At 44.8% G+C, this 18075-nt stretch overlaps 1 protein-coding gene across 1 annotated transcript in view; it reads left to right on the top strand.

Annotated features, from left to right (window-relative positions):
• Positions 1-18075, top strand: part of phc3 (polyhomeotic homolog 3 (Drosophila)) — a 127966-nt gene that overhangs the window by 61045 nt on the left and 48846 nt on the right. Inside the window, exons 5-7 of the mRNA XM_048542584.2 lie at positions 7460-7618; positions 8604-8696; positions 16326-16602. Of these exons, the coding sequence (XP_048398541.1) occupies positions 7460-7618; positions 8604-8696; positions 16326-16602 (529 nt within the window). The remainder of the gene's footprint in view (positions 1-7459; positions 7619-8603; positions 8697-16325; positions 16603-18075) is intronic.

The following is an 18075-nucleotide window of genomic DNA, read 5'->3' as shown; positions in this document are numbered from 1 at the left end:
AATGACTTGCAACACTGCCTCCAGCTTGACCATCTCTGTGATTTCACACCTCAAATTTCAAATCTAATGTCGACCTTGCTTTTTGTGCACCTTCTTTGCATCCTTAACTTTGTATTCTTCGCTCTGTTCAGTCACTCTGTGGTCTTTGTATGTTGTGATTTGCCTACACGACACAAAACAAAATATTTCCCTGTACTTAGGTACATGTGACAATAGTATATTAAATAAAATCAAGTCAAAACTCTTTCAAGCCCATAAGAGCTGTTTAAAAAATGTACTGTTTGTCTCTGTCAAAAATACAGTTTCGTTAACATCCCTGGTATTTCCTCCATTCCTACTTGTTGATGCAGATGGCATTTTGTTCAAATAATCAGTATTTAAGAAGGGAGGGAGAGAGAATACAAGGATCTACAAATCTGTTAGCCTGCCATCAGGACTAAGGAAAACACTAGAATCTGTTATCATGGATTCACTTATTGAATATTCAGAAAATAAAGGTCTGATTGGAAAGAGTCAGCATGGATTTATGAAGGGAATGTGACGACAAATGGATGGAGTTTTTTGAGGATGTTACTAGCAGAGTTGATAAGGGAGAGCCAGAGGATACGTTACATTTGAATTTTCAGAAGACTTTTGATAAAATATCGCACAAGAAGCCGATAAAGAAAATTAAATTCCATGAAATTGGGGATAATACACCAGCATGTATCAGGGATTGGCTAACAGGCTGAAAGCAAAGAGTAGGAATAAATGGGCCATTCCAAGGTTGACCGACTGTGATCAATATCTGGACCCATCTATTCACAATCTGTGTCACTGATTTGGATGTCAGGGGTCAATTGAAATAATTCCAAGTTTACAAATGAAACAAAACTTGGTGGAAATGCAAGTAGTGAGGAGGACGTAAAGAGGCCTCAAGAACATCTAGACAGGTTGAGTAGCACAAAGATGGGATATGATGTGGAATATAACTTTGTAGGAAGACTATGTTGCAGAATATTTCTTAAGTGTTAAGAGATTAGAAAGCATTGATGTCCAAAGGGACCTAGGGTGTGCCTACTCAAAAGTCCCTGAATTCTGGCAGGCAGTTGCAGCATTCAATTCAGAAGGCAAATGGTATGTTAGTAAAGGCAAATTGCTGCAAATGCTGGAAGTCTGGAATAAAAACAATAAGCGTCAGCGAAACACAGCATTTGTGGAGAGAGAAATGGAGTAAATGTTTTGAGTTTGATATGACCCTTTTTCAGTTCTGTTTTGAAGAAGAGTCATAATAGATTCAAAATATGAGCAGTTTCTCTGTCCACAGGTGCTGCCAGATGGTATGGATAGTCTTTATTGTAAAAGGATACAGGAGCAAAGAAGGCTAACTTCAAAAATATTGGTCATTTGTGAGACCACACCTGGCATATTGTGGGCAGTTCCAGTCCCCTGCCTCAGTATGGATATACTTGCCACAGAGGAAGTACAGTAGTGGTTCACTGGACTGGGTCCTGGGAAGGTGGGACTGTCGCAGGAGGAGAAATTTAAGTGACAGTGCCTGTATTCTCTGGGATTTAGACAATCGAGAGGTGATCTCATGGAAACATAAAAGAGGTAAAGAGTGTAGATGCTGAAAGGATGTTTCCCCACTATGGATCTAGAACCAGGGGACGTAGTCGTTTAAGATAAGCCATTTACAGCTGAAATGAGAAGGAATGTCTTCACTGAGTGGATTCAGCAAATCTACCTCAGAGTGCTGTAGAAGTTCAGTCAATACGTAATTTCAGGTTAAGGATTGATAAATTTCTGGTTATGAACTACACCAACTGAAATGGGGATAGTGTGAATATGGCACTGAGTTGGCTTATCTACCATATCTAGAATGGCAGAGCAGGCTTGATAGGCTGAATGACCTACTCCTGTTCCTACACTCCTATTAACTCATTCACCGAGACTAGTGATAACAAGGTGCAGGGCTGGATGAACACAGCTGGCCAAGCAGCATCAGAGAAGCAGGAAAGCTGACGTTTTGGGCCTAGACCCTTCTTCAGAAAGAGATTAGTGCTTATTTTGGAACACTCCGGGAAGTGCCTTTTCCGAGTCTTTACATCGCTTGTCAAGGTTTGTGTACTCTCTAGCATCACAGACCAAGGACCAGGTGATACTGGTGTTATATGAGGCTGGTTGTTATCGTCATTATCAGCGGGGCCCTACTGATGTTACTGGCAAATTTGTAAGGATTATGTCTCGGTGGAGGATCTTACTTCACCGTTTGTGGTTTTTGCTCACTTTTCACTGAAGAGTTGTAAGAGTTCAAGTGTCAGTGACAGAATGAGCCTTGATGCCTTTTGGGCGAACGTGTCGTATCTCTCGATGCTGAGGAATTTCATGAGGTGGTTATTCATATCCAGCCACTTGCCTCGTGCGCCCATCTCGAAGCCAAAGTATCTGGGCACCACGCCTCCCGTCAATTCCGTGACCTCAGCATTCAGGTGTTTATACTTTTCCTGTTTCTCTCGCCATGCTGTTTCCAGTGCTTTACTGTCATTCGCATACCGCACTGTGACACCTACCACCGCGATCTTCTGGTCTTTTCTAAATATAAGATTGGGTTTCCATAGGGAGCCGTTTTTGTCAAACAGTCTGGGCTCCACGTACGATGTCCAGCCGTACTTACTGGCATGTTTCTGCAACTGGTCAGCGATCTTGTTATGGCGTTTTATCCGAGCATTTTTTACAAATGGGCAGCATCCTGAGATGTGTGATATGGTTTTGTTTGCCATCACACACCTTCGGCATAATTTGTTTCGGTTAGGCCTACCTCTGAATGTGGTTCTTGTCAGGTATAGATTACACCGCAAGAGCACACTGTTAATAAATCTAGAGGATTTTTGATGTACTCCGGCCTTCGTCCAAGAATCTTGTCGTCTCTAAAGTACTGGATGCCTGCCCCTTGACATTCCAGTTTTTGCCATTTTTCGAATTCCCACTCCCTCCAGCCTGCATACCTATTGGGTGGTTTTGGTCATCCTGCGTTTGCCTACTGGAGTGCCGGCATCATGTCTTGGATGGTGGTCATCAGGTCGATTTTCCCTTCGCCGCTGCTGCGGCTACTGGGTTGGAAATTTTCAATTCCCTTGAGGACCTTGAGCTCGCGTAGTCCCGCAACGGTCTCTGTGTTGCTCTCTCCTTTATCTTGAAAGGCGGCCCGAATGACCACATCACTGGACATGTCTAGTGCCTCGCGTTTGCGAACAATCACGGATGGGATTTGCACCTCCAGTTTTGGGACGCTTAGACCGCCGTTCTTGTTGCTTGCATATAGCATTCCGTCTGCGGTATGAGGTGGTAGCTGTAGGAATTCTTTGATGGCGTTGCGGATTATTTGGTCCAGCTTTATGAGAGTAGTCTGTGATGCTTCTGTCAGGATCAGATGGAAGTACAATCTGGGAATGACATGTATTTTTAGGATTTCCAGCGTTGTCGTGGTCGGAGAGGTGCTGCCTGAATTCCTTTAACCCAGGACTTAAGCTTCTCCTCCCACTCCCCTTCTGCCACACCTGCCCATGGATCGATGAGGGCACCCAGGTATTTCTTGGTGTCACCCTGGGGGTATGTAGGCTATGGATTCGTCCTTCAGCTTCCAGTTTGCGAAGTGATTGTACAAGAAGGTTTTCCTTTTAAAAGTGAAGTGGAATCCCTTTGTCTTCACTGTGTTTATACTGAGGCCTGTATGGTCACAGTATGCCTGGAGTAGCTTCAGGTTCCTAGCCATACCAGTGTGTGAGTTGCTTAGAAGGGCGATGTCATCCGCGAAGGCCAAAGTCGAGCAGTTGACTCTTCTGCCGCCCAGGGGCAAGGAGACCCCTGAGTTGGCCCTCTCCAGAGAGCACACCAACGGATCCAAAGCAATGTTAAATAGTATTGGTGAGAGTGGGTCGCCCTGCTTTACGCCCCTCTCAATGGTTATTGGGGTGGTAGAGTTACCGTTTCCTCCCACCACTGTTGTGTTGCCAGTGTATAGGTCTTCAATGAGACTTACAAAGGCTTTGGGTAATTGCATTCTTTGCAGAGATTTGATCAATAGTTTGTGCCAAACCGAGTCGAACGCTTTCGCTAGATCGACAAAGAGGTCCTTACGATTGTATTTTGCTCCCTTGATGATATTTTCGAGAACAACAATGTTTTCATTGCATCCGGGAGTGGCTGCTAGAAACCCTTTTTGCCTGGGGTTTATTTCGACTGTTCCACTCAGGCGTTTTGCCATTATTTTCGTGAACAGCCGGAGCAGCATTGGACCGATGGTTATTGGTCGCCAGTTATCAATGCTTTTCAAGCGTTCCTTATCCTCGCACTTAGGAATCACGACTGTTTGATTCTTTAGTGAATCGGGGATCGTGCTTGACTTTAGCCATAAGGAGAAGAGGCGGGGTAGACGAGTTTCCTCCTGCTCATGGAGTGTTCTTATGTCCTGCCGTTTCAGGCCGTCTGGTCCAGCGGCACTGTTCTCATCTATCCCCTTGATGGCCGCTTCAACCTCCTCTACCTCTATGGGTTTCATCAAGGACCTGTCATCGACTTTGCCAGTGTATGGGGCATACTTATTGATGTTCGATTTCTTGTTTGGTGCAGACAGTTTCTCACGGAAACATGTCTCCAATTCCTCTTTTGAGAGAGGACAAGCGGATGAGGTCGGCGCCCCCATGATCTCGCGAGCTAGTTGACGCCGGTTGGTTTTGTAAAGCTGCTGTGTTGCTCTAAACAGCGCTTTACGTGCTGCCCACCGTTTTTTGGCTCCGGTATTGCTACCGGGCTTTTTGTCTTGTCTTTCTTGGCCTGATCTTTTTGAGGCCTCTTGTTTTTGTCCTGTCTTTTCCTACTATTCATTAGTAGGTCGGTAATGCTTTCCAGTAGTCCAATTCTGAGGGCAAGCGTGTCCGGGTCCTTCCTTGCGCTCAAGAGCTCCTCAGCTGTGTAAGCTGGTCAGCTACGTCCTGATGTTTAGGGATCGAAGCCGGTGTTTTTCGGCTGGCTCTTTGGCGTTGGGCTTGATCATCGGAATTCTCCTGGACACTCTCTGCCTCAGAATCGTGCGAGTCTATCGTTGGCTCGCAGATGGTCTGGACCTCCGTCGGGGTGTTTGCCAGGAGCCTGCGCTTGTCTGAGATTTGCTTTGGTGTTTTGGTTTTCAGGATGCTTGCGATGGATTTGTTTATAAATTTGCATCCTGCAAATCTCGCCTCCAGCTCCCTCAGGAGTGCCACCTCCTCCTGTGACCATACGCGGCCGCTTCTCCCAGGTTTGCCCTTGACTTTGGGTGCCGGTTTGAGGCGTTTCTCTTTCCTTAGAACCGGGTGCCTGTGCCTCTCGTGTTGACCAAGGCCTGACTGTGTTGAAAACCGTTGATCACACGCGCTGCATGTAAAGTACCCAGTTGGGGGTTGTTTAGTTCTTTTGCATTTGGGATAATGGCAGGCTATTGAATGGTATTCTGCTGCCTTATCGCAGCGTGAACATTTTGTTTGGATGTTCTTTATTCCGTGCACTTTAGTCATATGGATCTTGAACAGGCTCACCGTGGGGAAGAGGGTGCCGCAGTCCTTGCAGAACAGCCCATCGACGGGATAGTGGATGGTTACCTCCGAGACGGACGTTCTGTCACATACTGGCTCGATAACAACTCCTTCCATGAAGGCAGTTGCATCAGCTGTTTCATCGCCAGTCTCATTTATCATTTTGTCTTCTGTGCCCTGCTTCGTGTCTCGATAACTTTTGTTGTAGAAGGTTTGGGTGGTTATGCTTATCTCAACCGTAGGGTGGGCTGCCCTTACGGTGCCTTCTACAACGTTATCTATGTCGTCCGTTACAGGGTGAGCCGGCCCCCTGGGAGGGGTAACCGGTCTCAGCTCCGTGTAAGGCAGGAGGTAACGTCTCAAGGTCGCTGTCTGGGTCTGGACCGAGATGGACCTTGTTGTGGGTTTTAAACATGTACAACCTAATGACTTATCACAGCTCGCAGTTGTGGACGAGGCTGCGGGCGGGGGGGGCGGTTTGTTTATCCGGGACGCTCCCCAGCTGGACTGCTCCAGTGACACTGGAAAAATCATACTGGTTTTTTGAGGATTGGTCTGTATAGACCACGGCCGTCTCGTACTTTTTCTGGTCGTTTGGTCACCCAGCAACCAGGATTGCTCGGCTTGCAAACGGGAAGGCACGACACGCACTATGCGTCAAAAATACGTCAAAACGTCATAGTGGGCAACTATGCAATCTCATAAGAGAATCATAGTTACTCCCGCCAGTGAAGCAAACTTCTGTTCAATAGAGCAGAATTTACAGCAAAGAAACAAGGCCATCCAGCAGGCCTGCATTGATATTCATAGCCCATGCAAAATTACTCTCACCCATCTTTGCCAAACTCTACTCAATGTATTCTTTTATTCTTTTCTTTCTCATGGTTGTATCTGGTTTCACTTAATTAATTTAATGCCACTCACCTCAAAGTACAAGTGCATATAAAAGTCTCGTTATGGTAGCAGGTTCCACACTTCAATCACACTTGCAGGAAGCAAATTTGTTCTGAATTGTCCATTATTGAATTTCCTAATAACCGTTCATATTTAGGGCTCTGGTCTCTCCCTCAAATGGAAACATAGTCTTTATGTCTACCCTGCTATAACTTTACGGTCCTGTATCAGCCATCTCTCATCTCTAGTGTAGAGATTCCCTAGTCTGATCAAATTTTTATTTGAATGGTTGTTATTTGATTATGCCTATCATAGCTTGGTTGGGAGCACACTTAATCTCCCAGTCCCAAAATCCTGAATTCAGGTCCCACTCCAGGGCGCAGAAATCCACATGCCTGAGGTACTGAGGGTATGCTGCATTGTTGGACGTCTTGTCTTTCAAATGCGGTGTTTAAAGAAGGCACCAGCTGCCTTGTTTTTAGGATCAAAAATATCCAGCAGAACTATTTTGAAGAAGAGCAGAAGAGTTATACCCGGGTCTTGGGCAATAAAGACAACTGTACCGACATTACAAAAAATTATAATATGGTCATTGATACTTTGCGGTTTGTGTGAGTTTGCTGTGTGCAGTGACTGCTGTGTTTCCTCCATTACTACAGTGACTGTACTTCAAAAACATTTCACTAGCATAAAGTGTTTTGAGACTTGTTACTGTGAAATGCTGAATCCGAGTGCAAGCGTCTCGTTTTTCTACACTTTGCTCATTTCTAATATCCTTAGAAATTTTCTTTGCATTGTTATTGGTGCCCTTATTTTTGTCATATGGGGTCAACTGGACTCTGTTAAGTATCAAAATATAGTTTGCCCTTTCTAACCAGATTATTTTAATGTTAGATAACTTAATTATACTTTAAACAAGCTAGGTTCAGAAACTTTATGAACAATATTTCATATCAGTTTTGTGTGCAACACCACATCCAACCCTTAATAGACCTTTGGCTCCTGTTGTGCAGATTAACCTCTCGGCATCTCCTTCGGCTACTCAGCTGATCAGCCGTGCTCAGACCGTCAGCACTTCAGGCAGTGGAATCACCCAGCAAGCCATGCTTCTCGGCAACACCACCCCCACCCTCACAGCAAGCCAGGCGCAGATGTACCTCAGGGCCCAAATGGTGAGTAGTACAGCACAGGAATGGAAGTGCAACCTGCCACGATGGAAAAAACGCAGAGTATGGAACACCTCATCAGCCAATGAGTCCATGTTTTATTTTGGCAGCCTTTTACTACATTTATTGCTAGGTTTTCGTCATTCCATTTATGGTGGTTATGCCTTCAGCTACCTTGTCCCTAAAGCTCGAAAATTTCTTATCTAAACTTCTCCGCCATCTTCTGAGATTGTCCCCTGATTAATTAATGCTCTTTAGGGAAGGAAATTACTATGCTTACCAGGTCTGGCCTAAATATGATTCCAGACCCATAGCTGTCCTCTGAAATGCAGTCAGTTCTAGGGTAGTAACGGATGGTAATAAATACTGGCCCAGCCAGTAATGACCACTTCCTATGAAGAAAGAAAAAAAATCTTTTTGTGCTTGCCATCTGAATATTTCCATAGTGTTTCAGTGTCAGAATTTGATTGGTAATGATCCTGCAAAAATCCTTGGCACATCATATGGTACATTATACGTTCTATATTCATTTTATTCTGTTTAATGGAACTGTGTAAATGCAAGTAGCCATTAAAGATTACATCCTTGGTTTAAAAACAAACCACGCAAACCTTATTTGAGAATAGCCCAATGCAAAATCTTCTCCTTCATGTTTTCACAGCCTTAAAACTATTGAGAAGGTTTTTTTTAACTGTTTGCTTGGATATGATTAATTTTCTCTCATGTTCCCACTTACTTCCTCTAAGCTAACCTCTCAGTTGTTTGTATACAGTCACTTGGTGGTATAAAACGTGAACATTGTTGAAAATAAAGATACATGTTACCAAAACTTTTCAATTTGTACTCATCAGGACAAAGAATGCCAAATTTCAAACAATCTCAGCAATTTATGTTACAGAGGAAAGGATACTGATTGGTTGGCTTGTAGGGATGTTCTCGAATTTCACATCTTTGTACTTGCTGTTTCCTTATCTTCTCTATGTCTCTACAGCTGATTTTCACTCCCACTGCTACTGTAGCTACTGTGCAGCCAGATATTCCTGTTGCCTCCTCTTCCTCTTCCTCAGTGTCTACATCCACACAGGTGAGTTTTTACTGACTGATATCCCCAAACGCACGGAACCAGAGAAATACAACAAAATATAACTTGCAACAGAGATGGTAAGAATTGCGATAATGGGAACTGCAGATGCTGGAGAATCCAAGATAATAAAGTGTGAAGTTGGATGAACACAGCAGGCCAAGCAGCATCTCAGGAGCACAAAAGCTGACGTTTCGGGCCTAGACCCTTCATCAGCTGGAAGGGTCTAGGCCCGAAACGTCAGCTTTGTGCTCCTGAGATGCTGCTTGGCCTGCTGTGTTCATCCAGCTTCACACCTTATTATCATATTAAGAACTGCCACTGCTGGAGTCTGAGATAACACAGTGTGGAGCTGGAGGAACACAGCAGACCAGGCAACATCAGAGGAGCAGAAAAGCTGATGTTTTGGGTCGGGATCCTTCTTCAGACATGGGGGATGGGAAGGGGGCTCTGAAATAAATGGGCAGGGGTCAGCAATAGCAGGTAGATAGTGGAGCAGATAGGTGGGAGAGAAGGCGGACAGGTCAAGGAGGCAGGGATGAAGTTAGTAAAGGTGAGTGCAGGTAGGTAGTGGAAACTGACATCTATTTCAAGCACACCTCCTCTCACCCACTTTCCTGCAAGAATGCGATCCCCTACTCAGAATTCTTCCACTTCTGCCGCATATGCTCCCAAGATGAGGTGTTCCACTCTCAAATATCCCAGATATCCACATATTTCAAGGACCGTAACTCTTTTCCCCCTCCCCACCGTGGTCAAAAACTCCCTCGACCACATCTCTCGCATTTCCTGCACCTCAGCCCTCACACCTCCCCGCAATAAAAACAAAGACAGAATTGCCCTTGTCCTTATGTACCACCCCATTAAACCTCCAGATTCAACGCACCATTCTCCGCCACTTGCAATCTGATCCTACTACGAAGGATACATTTCCCTCCGCGTGCTTATCTGCCTTCCGAAGGGACTGCTTTCTCCGCGACTCCCTTGTCTGCTCCACACTCCAAACTAGCCCCACCATTCCCGATATCTTTCCCTACAACCGCAGGAGTTGCTACACCTCCCCCTACACCTCCCCCCTCACCTCCATCCCAGGCCCCAAAAAAAACTTCCACATTAAGCAGATGTTCACTCGCACATCCGCTAATGAGGTCTTTTGTATCCCCTGTTCCCGATGTGGTCACCTCTACATTGGTGAGACAAATGGAGGCTCAGAGACCACTTTGTAGAGCACCTATGCTTGGTTTGTGACAAACAACACCTCCCAGTCACGAATCACTTCAACTCCCCCACCCACTCCCTGGATGATATGTCCAAACTGGGTGTCCTCCAGTGTCACAATGACACCACCCGGAAACTGGAGGAACAGCACCTCGTATTCGGCCTTGAGAGCCAATGGTCTTATTGTGCACTTTACTAGCTTCAAAATCTCCCCGCCTCATTGACCTGCCCATGTTTTCTCCCAGCTATCTGCTTCTCCCTCCTCATTGACCAATCCCCACTACAGCCTACCTATACTCACCTTTACTAGCTTCATCACCGCCTCCTTGACCTGTCTGTCTTCTCTCCCACCTATCCGCTCCACTGCCTACCTGCTATGACCACCCCCCAACCCCCATTATTTATTTCAAAGACCACTTCCCCTCCCCAGTTTTGAAGAAGGATCCCGACCCGAAACATCAGCTTTCCCGCTCCTCTGATGCTGCCCGGCCTGCTGTGTTCCTACAGCTCCAGACTGTGCCATTACCTGCAGCATTCATTTATACATATCGTGACTCATGTTAGGATTTTGTTTTCTTTTAAACATAGACCTATATCTTCAGGAATAATTTTGACCTATTTAAAGCATGAAATTCCCTGCTAACAAATTCATTCCACAATGTGAATGTAATAAGGGTCTCGTTAGAAAAGTTGATTCCTTCCAAAACAAAAAGTCCACTTGATAGACACCCCATCCACTGGCTCCAAAATTCACTTCTTCCACCCCAACGCACAGTGCAGTACTGTGTATCATCTTCAAGATGCAGTACAGCAATTCACCAGGGATCCTTAAGCAGCACCTTCAAAACCCATGACCTCTACAATCTAGAAGGATGTGGGCAGCAAATGCATTGGAAGACCACCATTGGCAATTTCCCGTCCAATGCACATAACAAGCTGACTTCGAAATATAACAACCAATCTTTCATTTTCAAATTAGCTGTTAAATAATTTATTACTATGTTGCAAAAGCTACAGTTGCCCTCTGGGATGTGCAGTCTTTCGGTGAAGCTTATTTCGCTTTGCTTTTTCCCATCCTGGTGTAGCATTTCTCCCTGGCCCATCCTCCTGCTCATTGTGGAATGACTGTGAGTAGAGGTAGGATGAGGGGAAATGTAAACTTTACAGAGTTCTGGATATCTCTCTCTTCTGAGAGAATGAGCATTCTCACTTCACTGTACCAAGACATCACTAGAACTCTTGTGACACGTGAAATAACAAAATACTTCTCTGCAGTTTACTGCTCAGCATTTTGCACTCTCCAAATTCTGCAAAGCATATTTTGTAGATTTAGTGAGCAACTTTAATAGTCATGAAATTTCACAGACAGCAGAAGGTATTCATCCATTGTGCTTGATGTTTGAAAGAGCTATTCCAATTAGACCCATGGGCATGCTGTTTTTGGATTTTATTCATTCTGGGATATGTTATTGCTGGCTGGGCCAGTCCATCCTAGTTGCCCTTGAGAAGGTGATAGTGAGCGCCTTCTTAACCCACTGCAATTGATTTGTTGTCAGTACCCCCACAATGCTGTTCAGGAAGAAGTTCCAGGATTTTGGCCGAGCAACACTCAAGGGAAACAGTATACTTCCAAGTCAGGATGGTGAGTGGCTTGGAGAGGAACTTACAGGTGTCTGCCATTTCTGTCCATCTAGATTTTGGTGGTTGTGGGTTTACAAGGTACTGTTGGCGGTACCTTGGTGAGTTTCTGCATTGTATCTTGCAGGTGGTACATACTGTTGCTACTGAGTATTGGTGGTGAAGGAAGTGAATGTTTCTAGACATGGTGTTAATCAAGCTGGCTGCTTTGAGTTGAATGATGTCAAGCTTCTTGGTGTTGTTGAAGCTTCACTCATCCAGGCAAGTGACGAGCATTCCATCACACTTCAGTCTTGTACCTTAGAGATAGTGGAGAGGCTTTGGGGAGTCAAGAGGTGACTTACTTGCTACTTGATTCCTACCCTCTGACCTGTTGTTGTATTTACATACCTACTCCAATTCAATGTCTGATCATTGTCTAATCCCCAGGATGTTTGATCTCCAAAACCCTGCAACACTTCCCTTTTCAGGCATATTCATTACCTTGAATTTGGGTATTTCGATGATGTTCACAAAACAAGGAAGCATAGTAAACAAAGAAGCAGACAGTGACAAACATTTGGAGCTCCTGGATAAACAGATTGGTGAAATAGGCCGACACAAGTTAGATTGAAATTAAGACAGAGAAATATGAAGCAATACAATTTGCTGGGAAGATTGAGGAGAGAAAATACTAAATCAATGAGAAACCAAAACAACCGGTGATGCTGGAAATCAGAAACAAGAACAGAATTTGCTGGAAAAACTCAGCAGGCCTGGCAGCACCTATAGAGAGAAATCAGAGTTAACGTTTTTATATCTTATGACTCTCCTTCAGAACTGATGGTAGCTAGGAAAGATGTTGATTTTATGTAAAAGATAGGGTAAAGGGAGGCGGTTAAGAGGTAAACAGTAGATGGAAATCGAGCCGAAAGAGACGATCCCCAAAGAGATAGAGCCCACAGATGGCCAAAGGAGTGGATAACAGTTAACGTGGGAGAACAAATAGCTGCTAATGGGGACTATTAGTGGCTATCAATGGATTTTGCTGGAGATAACAAGACCTGGTCTGTGAAGGAAAGCATAGGGAAGGTGCTGAAGCCCTAAAATTGTTGAGTCTAGAAGGCTGCAGAGTTCCCAAGTGGATAATGAGGTGCTGTTCTTCCAGCTTGCTCTGAGCTTTGTTGGAGCACTGCAGCAAGCGTGCACCAGAGATGTTGGCTAGGGAACAAGGTGATGTGTTGAACTGGCAGGCATCAGGAAGTTCAGGGCCTTTTTTCTGGACAGAACATGGGTGTTCTGTGAAGGGCTCACCCAGTCAGTGCTTCGCTTCCCCAATGTAGAGGGAACCATACTGTGAGCAGCAAATCTGATAGACTAGATTGAGTGAAGTGCAGGTAAAGCACTGCTTCACCTGGAAGTTGTGTTTGAACCCTTGGATACTGAGGAGGGAGGAAGTAAATGGGCAGGTGTTACACCTCCTGCAGTGGCAAGAAGGTGATGTGGGGCTGTGGGGTCTGGTGTTGGGAGTGAAGGAGGAGTTGACCAGGGTGTCCCGGAGGGACCAGACCTTGCAGAAAGCTGACGAGAGAAGAGGGGAATGTGTATCTGATGGTGACATCTTGCTGAAGGTGGCAGAAGTGGTGGCTAATGATCCTTCGGATTTGGATGCTGATGGTATAGTAGGTGTGGACAAGGGGGACCCTATTGGGGTTGTGGGAGTCGAGAGAGGGAGTGAGGGTCAAAGTATGGGAGGTAGGTCAGGGCCTGTTGCCTACAGTGCTGGGGAATCCTCATTGAGGAAGAAGGTGGACATTTCAGAGGCCCCCTTGTGAAGGTGGCATCATCAGAACCGATGTGACAGAGATGGAGGGACTGGCAGAATGGGAGAGTCTTTACTGGAAGCAGGGTCTGAGGATGTATAGTCATGGTGACTGTAGGAGTTGGTGGATTTGTAGTGGATGTTGGTGTCCAGCCGATCCACAGAAATGGAGACAGATGTCAAGGAAGGGAAGGAAGGTGTCAGAGATGAACCAGATGATGGTGATAATGGGGTCGAAATTAGAAAATGTTATCATTTCCAGATGGGAGAGAGAAGCAGCACCAATGCTTTGATACACTCAAGAAAGAGTTGTGTTTGTAGGCTGCAAAAGGACTGGAACAAAAAATGTACCGCATACCCCAAAAAAGATACAGGCATAACTGGGACTCATGCGGGTAGCCATCACCATCCCTCTGACCTGAAGAAAGTGAGAGTTGTGAAAAGAGAAGTTGTTCAGAGTAAGGACAAGCTCAGCCAGGCAGAGAAGGGTGATGATGGATTAGGACAGATTAGGTTTTTATCCAGGAAGAAGCGGAGACCCCTGAGACCATCCTGATGAGGGATGGATGTGTAAAGTGATTGCATGTTCATGATGAAGAGAAGGTGGCTAGAGCCCGCAAATTGGAATTTCTGATGTAAAGTGTCAGAGGAATCACAGATGTAAATGGGAAGGTACTGGACAAGGGAAGAAACAATCGGGTCGAGGTAGGAAGAGATGAGTTCTGTGAGGCAGGAGCAGGCAGAAACAGTAAGTCTGTCTGGGCAGTCCTGTTTGACGACTTTGGGAAGAAGGTAGAAGTGAACTGTGCGGGTTTGGGAGATTAAATAGAGAATATAATTTAAAAGGGAATACGGGATCAAGAAATCTAAATAGTGTACAAATGTAGATCTTTGAAGTTACTGGACTAATTGTGAAGTCTGTTAAAGGAGCCGATGTGTCGTAGGCTTTATTAATAGAGGAAATTAGAGTTTATTCTTAGTCTTTATGTGATGTTGACAAGGCCTTAGCCTAATGTTCTTTTGTTCTATTCTGGGCAACACTCCTTATTAGCGTTACAAAGACTTTAAAAGTGGGTGTCAAGAAAAGGTACTAAGATTTTTTAAAATTCAGTCATGGGATGTGGGCGTCACTTCATTTATCATCCAGAAGGCAGTCAAGAGTCAACCACATTTACGTGGATTTGTCGTCATATTTAGACTAGACCAGATAGGGACAACAGATTTCCTTTCTTAAAGGATATAGTGGCTCAATGGCTCAGTGATTAGCACTGCTGCCTCACAGCGTCAGGAACCCAGGTTCAATTCCACTCTCGGGCGACTGTGTGGAGTTTGCACATTCTCCCCATCTCTGCATGGGTTTCCGCTGGGAACTCCAGTTTCCTCCCACTGTCCAAAGATGTACAAGTTAGGTGAATTGGCCATGCTAAACTGCCCATAAGGGATGCCTAGGTTAGGCACATTAGCCATGGGAAATGCAGGATGTCAGGGATAAGATGGGGAATGGGTCTGGGTGGGAGGTCATTGCGGACTTGTTGGGATGAGTGGCTTGTTTCCACACTGTGAGGATTCTATGACATTGCTAAATCGTAGGTGTTTTACGACAATCAACAGGAGTTATGTTCTTTTTAAATCTAGATTTGTATTGAATTCAGTTTTACTATCTACCATCGTAGGATTTGAATCCATGTGCTTAGAACATTAGCTTGGTGTTCGAGATTACCAGTCCAGCGAAGTTACCATTATTCCACAATCTCTCAAAGAAACAAGGACCTCACGGTTAAGTGGAGAAACTGGTGTTGCTCTCCTTAGAACACAGAATGTGAAGAGAAGGCTTAGTACTGAGTTCAATATCTTGAATGGTCTCAATAGAGTAAAGAAGGTGAAATTGTTCCTGTTTGCTGAAAGGCCATAACCAGAGGACACAGATTTTTAGATGATTGTCAAAGAACTGGAGGCAACGTGCCAAAACATTGTTTTGATGCAGTGACCTAAGTCTGGATTGCACTGTGTGGAACGATGGTGGCAGCAGATTCAACAGTAACTTCCAAAAGGATATAAACACATGAAGGAGAAAATACTGTAGGAACATGCAGAAAGAGCACAGAAGTGGGGCTAATTGCATAATTGTATCAAAGAGACTGAATGGGTTGGATGGAGAAAATTTTAGCAAATGCTAAGGCTAAACAGCTTAGAACTATACTGACTGGAGTTTAGAAGAATGAGAGGTGATCTCATTGAAACATAGGATTCTTAATGGACTTGACAGTGTAAATGCTGAAAGGATGTTTCCCCTCATAGGAGAGACAAGGACCGGAAAGTACAGTCTAAGAGTAAAATGCCACCAATTTAAGACAGTTGAAGAGGAATTTCTTCCATCTGAGGGTTGTGAGTCGATGCAAGTCCTTGCCCAAGAGAGCTGCGTGGCAAAGGCCTTGAGTGTATTTAAGGCTGAAATAGATAGATTCTTGATCAGTTGGGGAATCATTGGTTACGGGGAAAGGGCAGCATAGTGGAGGTGAGGCATGCTGGATGAGCTATGATCCTTCTGACTGGTGGAGCAGGCTCAAGGAGCTGAACAGCCTCGCCTTATTCCTATTTGTTATAGTCTTAAGGTCTTAAAATGGTGGTTTAGGCTTAGGTGGGTAAGAGGATTAAAGTCTTAAAAATCAGACCCAAACTTACTGTTCAGCAGCCCACTTCTGTCTTGAACCAAGACAGAAAGATCAGTTGTTACGGATGGCATTCACCAATTTGTTCTCTTACTGATTATCTTAAATCTGGGACCAATGGTTATCCACCCTCCTGCCAGTGAAAATAATTTAACTTCATTTACTCTATCGAAACCCTTACAGGTAATACACAAGTATCTTTTCCTTTGTATGGTTCCATTTAATAACCATCTAGCTCATACATTCATGGTTATTTCATTGCTGCCCAGTACTTTGATCTTGTCTTTTTCATGTTTTTGGTTGTAGGTTCAGAATCTGGCCGTTCGGAGCCAGCCTTCGGGTGCCTTACCTGCTGCATCCCCTCAGAGCATCCCATTAAAAGGTACCTGTCAAGCACAGCAGCTCCCATTGAGCCACACAAAGCAGGCAGGGCAAGGAGCTGGCCCTAAAGCCAACCAACATGACTCGACCCCTGAAAGCAACAAGAAAGGAGAGAGCCTGACCTCAGTCAGCCCTGAGACTCGGGTGTCCACTGTTACCAGGTTACAGATGCCAGCAAACACGCAGCAGTTAATAGCCCCTGGTAAGTGGCAGCAACAGAGCTCGTAGTGAGATAGAGGGGCAATTTTAATTTGACTGTGACATCTCAGAATTGGAATTCTGCTGAATCCCACTTTGTAATTGCACTGGCTTTGAGTCAGATTATTTGCAGCCAGTGTTCACAAAATTGTTTATCTGTTTACAAGAAGCTTGTGTTAATTAATGTGCCAAAGAAAGGATGCAACAGAATTACTTTAGAACATTAACTGGAGTAGGTCATGCTCATGTGCACAATCATGCACAGGGGACTTGGATTTAAATCACACCCTGACAGTTGGTGAGATTTAAATCAAGATCATAAACCTTGAATTAAAAGCCAGACTCATTTATGGAATCCCTACAGCATGGAAGCAGACCATTCGGTTCATTGAGTCCACACCGACCTTTTGAAGAACATCCCACCCAGACTCACCCCCTACCCCATCCCAGTAATCCCTCATTTCCCACAGCTAATACACCAATCCTGCACGTCCCTGGACACTGTGGGCAATTTAGGATGGTCAATCCACTTAACCTTCATATCATTGGACTGTGGAAGGGAACCAGAGCACATGGAGGAAACACACACAGACATGGGAAGAATGTGCAAACTCCACACAGACCAGGGTAGTATCAAACATGGATCCCTGGTGCTGTGAGGTGGTGGTGCTAACATGTTTCATGGTGACCATGAAACTATTGTTGTTGGTTTCAAAAACCTTGAGGGACAATAATCTGTGATCTTTACCTGGTCTGGTTTTCACATAATTCCATATTCACAGCATTGTGGTGGAGGCTCGAGGGAACAGTCAGTTCTGGATTTAGTGTTGTGCAATGAGACAGACTTGATAAAGGAGTTAACATGAAGGAACCCTTTGAAGGCAATGACCATAATATGATCGAATTTACTCTGCAATTTCAGAGGGTGGAGGTGGAATCAGACGTAATGGTATTACAGTTGAATAAAGGCAACTACAGAGGCATGAGGGAGATGCTGACCAGAATTGACTGGGAGAGGAGTCTAGCAGGAAAAGTAGTGGAACAACAATGACAAGGGTTTCTGGGAGTAATTCATCCCTTGGATAAGAAAGCATACTAATGGGAGAATGAGTTGACTAGGGAACTCGGACTGCATAAAAGCTGAAAGAAAGCATATGATGCGACGATGGGCAGTGGGAAGAACTGAGGGCATTCTGGCTAAGTTTTCAGATGATACAAAGATAAAGGGACAGGTAGCACTGAGGAGGCAGGGATACTAGAGAAGGATTCAGACAGGCTGGGAGAGCTGGCAAATAAGTGGCAGATGGAATACAATGTGGGAAAGTGGGAGGTCATGCAGTTTGGTAGGAAGAATAGAACATAGAAAGGTACAGCACAGTACAGGCCCTTTGGCCCACGATGTTGTGCTGTGGAATAATGCTAATTCAAAAATAAAATAACCTAACCTACATTCCCCTCAATTCACTGCTGTCCATGC

The sequence above is a fragment of the Stegostoma tigrinum genome, chromosome 14 (genome assembly GCF_030684315.1).
Source record: "Stegostoma tigrinum isolate sSteTig4 chromosome 14, sSteTig4.hap1, whole genome shotgun sequence".
NCBI lineage: Eukaryota > Metazoa > Chordata > Chondrichthyes > Orectolobiformes > Stegostomatidae > Stegostoma > Stegostoma tigrinum.
Note: the sequence above shows the minus strand (reverse complement) of the source record. Positions and strands in the feature narration are given on the sequence as shown.